The 3,086-nt window shown below is 41.7% G+C and overlaps 1 protein-coding gene across 1 annotated transcript; it reads right to left on the reverse strand.

The window, feature by feature from the left end:
* Nucleotides 1–1,003: 1,003 nt before the first annotated feature.
* Nucleotides 1,004–2,661, reverse strand: LOC114744660 (uncharacterized). The gene is made up of 2 exons (XM_028932827.1): nt 2,574–2,661; nt 1,004–2,363 (listed from the first exon to the last, which is right to left on the reverse strand). Exon 2 carries the CDS (start codon nt 2,214–2,216, stop codon nt 1,338–1,340), a length of 879 nt encoding a protein of 292 aa, XP_028788660.1. The 5' UTR covers nt 2,217–2,363; nt 2,574–2,661; the 3' UTR covers nt 1,004–1,337.
* Between the last annotated feature and the right edge of the window lie 425 nt (nt 2,662–3,086).

Genomic DNA, 3,086 nt, shown 5'->3' on the forward strand with positions numbered 1-3,086 from the left:
CAAACCGAGTGAGCAATTTGAATCCCGGACAAGTTAGAGTCGAGTAGGACCGACAAATAGACTCCTAATATGAGGACCATTTCTGAGACCGCCTGATTTCACATGCAAGAAACAAGCCTGCCCAATTCCCAATTTTCCAGATATTACGCGACCATTCTTATTCCGCAGTTCAACGTCATCTTGTTTCTAATAATCATTCAAATTTTGAACATACGCTCGTAAAATAAGAACCCTCAATAGTAGATTGTTGGGTTTGGTATTTCTCACTTAAAGTTTAAATTTCAAAAGCGAGAGAGAGCCTATACTTTGTGGGTTGGGGGGAACTTTCGGCCGAATCGCGTGATAACAGCGACATTTCTTGTTGTTTAGGTAATAGTCCGTAGTCTCCGTTTTCGATTGAGTTAGACGCACCGTTTTCATCGTTGTCGTTTTCACCATCTGGAGCCTCCCATTAAATGTTTAGATTAGGTCCTAATTCACTGCCTAATGGAGGCTGCTTCACCTTAAACGTTTGATTTTGAAAGGCCACTTTACTGCACTAAAGTATTTGGAAATGAATCGATAAAGACAAAAGCTTCATCCAGAAGAAGAGGGCAAAGATTTTTTTTTTTTTTTTTTTAAAGTGCAGTTCTTTTCAAGAAGTCTAGGTACAATTTTTCAACACCCTCTCCCCCAGCAACTCTTACCTGGACGCCACTCTGCTCCCAGCGTTTTCATTACAGATTCAACGTTACCCTTCTACCACGTCAAAACTAAGATGTCTCGTGTTTACATTTGACCTTTTAAACGTTGGCAGAATTACGAGATTCTCCCCTTTTGATTTATTTACCATCGCATCAGCATTTCTCGGAGTTCATTTGAAATTCAAGCTCTACCCATCAAATGAGGATTGCACGTTTCGTCTGAAAACAACAAAAACTAAGGCAGGTCATAGGACCAGCCTACGCATTCTAGGATAATAAAATGGTTCTGGATATTTATTTTTTAAGGAAAAAAAAAGAAAGAAAGCGAATCATTGAGTCTATTAAAGAAAGAAATCTGGTAGCAAACAGCCATCATTCACATGAATGATTAACTGGTTAAGGCCACAGCAAACATGGGGATTAGACAAGAACGTAACCCCACCAAGTTCTTTCTTTACTCGGTTCGTAAAATATGCGCTAATCTATCATCATGATCATTCCAAGCCGCACACAACAAAAGCAGACTAGAAAAATCATCATACCGCTATGTAAATTGTAAAACATGGAATTAGTACACAAGTCATTTAGATAAATTAACCTGCATATGGAGGGGGAAAAAATGAACAGAGGCATGATATTTTACTCATGAAAAATCTAGCGGACCATCGATTCCTTCTCCGGTGGTCGGAATGTTGTAGGAGAAGTTGTTAACGGAAGCACCTGATGTTGCTGAACCTCTCTCTGATCCCTCTCTCTGTTCTTGATGAGTCTAAGAAACGATCCATCTCTCTCGTCTATCACCGTTGCTGGGGTCGGAGAATCTTTAACCCCAGATTCTGAAACAGAACCTTGATTGCTTTGTGCCCTTCTGTGAGCTTCTTCAGTCATTCTTCGGTACAGTTTCTCCTCTGCATCTCTCAGGAACTTAAACTTTGGAGGAGGTGAAGATCTAAATCTGTTAATTTCTGGTTCCGACAATGATTCAAAGAGAGGGTTGAATCCTTGGTGCTTGTAAGAATCAAGAGAGTTCGAAGGGGACTTCAACGGTGAAGAAGGCAGAGGCGTGAGAAATGGAGTATCAATTGCCACAATAAGATCACTCAAGCTCCTAGTTCTCGACCCTCTTCTGGATTTCCCATCCTCGGACTCCAAATCCTCCTTAGTCTCCTCCTTAATTGTGAAAAGAAATCTGGGCGGACCAGCGAGATTGTGCAGCCTCATAAGCTCTGATTCTACACTATCTTCTCCTAAGCTCTTCAATACTACATCCTTGTTAGTAGTAGCAACACCCGACTCAACGTCAGTTTCTAGGATCTTCGTTTCTGGGCCTCTGGTGGTAGTTTGCAATGAAGATAGCGTCTTCCAGCACGCCCCGTCAAGCATTCGCTTCGTATAATTGTTGTCATCCTTTCCAATCTCTGCGTGTGTTCTTCTCCTTTTCCGCCACAACAAGTAGTAAAGCTGAGCAATGAGAGCCAGAAGAAGAAAGCCAAACACCACGCTCAGACCAATACCTATCCCACTGAAAGACATCGTCTTTGGTTGCCAGATAATTCACATCTTCATATCAACAACCGAACCACTCATTAAAAAAAGACAACCTGTTTTAGACGAAAACTATGTTCTCCCAGATTTGCAGGTCAAACAAGTCACAGAATTTGCGAGAGAGTATCAAAATTTCTGCGGGATTCCAAGGAAAGTGGGGGTGAGACAGTGAAGTAAAGAGAGGAAGGAGCATCAACCTTCCATTAATGGCAAATCTTTCTCATTTATGAGAGTCACGTCGTAAGGACAGAAATATATTGCCAGAAACACACGCCTAAGAGTGGGGTATTAGTGGGGAGGGGAATTCCTCGGGGACGAGAGGAAAGAGGAAAAGGCCACACATACCTTGTACGCTAAAGATACGAACAACGCGGAAACCCAGAAGCAGAGAGCTTGTGAAGAGCCAATGAAAACCAAAAGCTTAGCTTATAAAGGATGCCATTAAGGAAGTGAAACAGAGTCTGATTTTTTTTTTTTTGGTTGAGAAAACCTGTGAAGTGGAGCTTAAAAGAAAGAGCTGGGGGCGTGGAGATGAGTGTGATAAGGGTCAGAGGCTTGGGGTGTGGGGACACAGCGTGGGGCAACCAAGTCTTGGAGCAATGCGGCTAACAAGTCTATTTGTATGGTTCCGGTATTCCAGAGCATCTTCCTCACATGGGCCTTCTTCTTCTGCCTGAGATTTTCAATTTCCCCTTGTCCAACGGGTTAGCAAATAGCAACGCTGGTAATTTTTAACCTCATGCACACACCCACACATATAACAATATTTTTCCATCAGTTTTACAGGTTCTAAGTTAGTCCTTTGTAAATTTATTTTGGTCTTTAATTTATAAGAAAAATTGTTCTCAACAAATCTCC

Source organism: Neltuma alba, unplaced genomic scaffold, assembly GCF_004799145.2.
Source record: "Neltuma alba isolate B1F8T4 unplaced genomic scaffold, ASM479914v2 tig00004420_pilon, whole genome shotgun sequence".
In the NCBI taxonomy this organism is placed as follows: Eukaryota; Viridiplantae; Streptophyta; class Magnoliopsida; order Fabales; family Fabaceae; genus Neltuma; species Neltuma alba.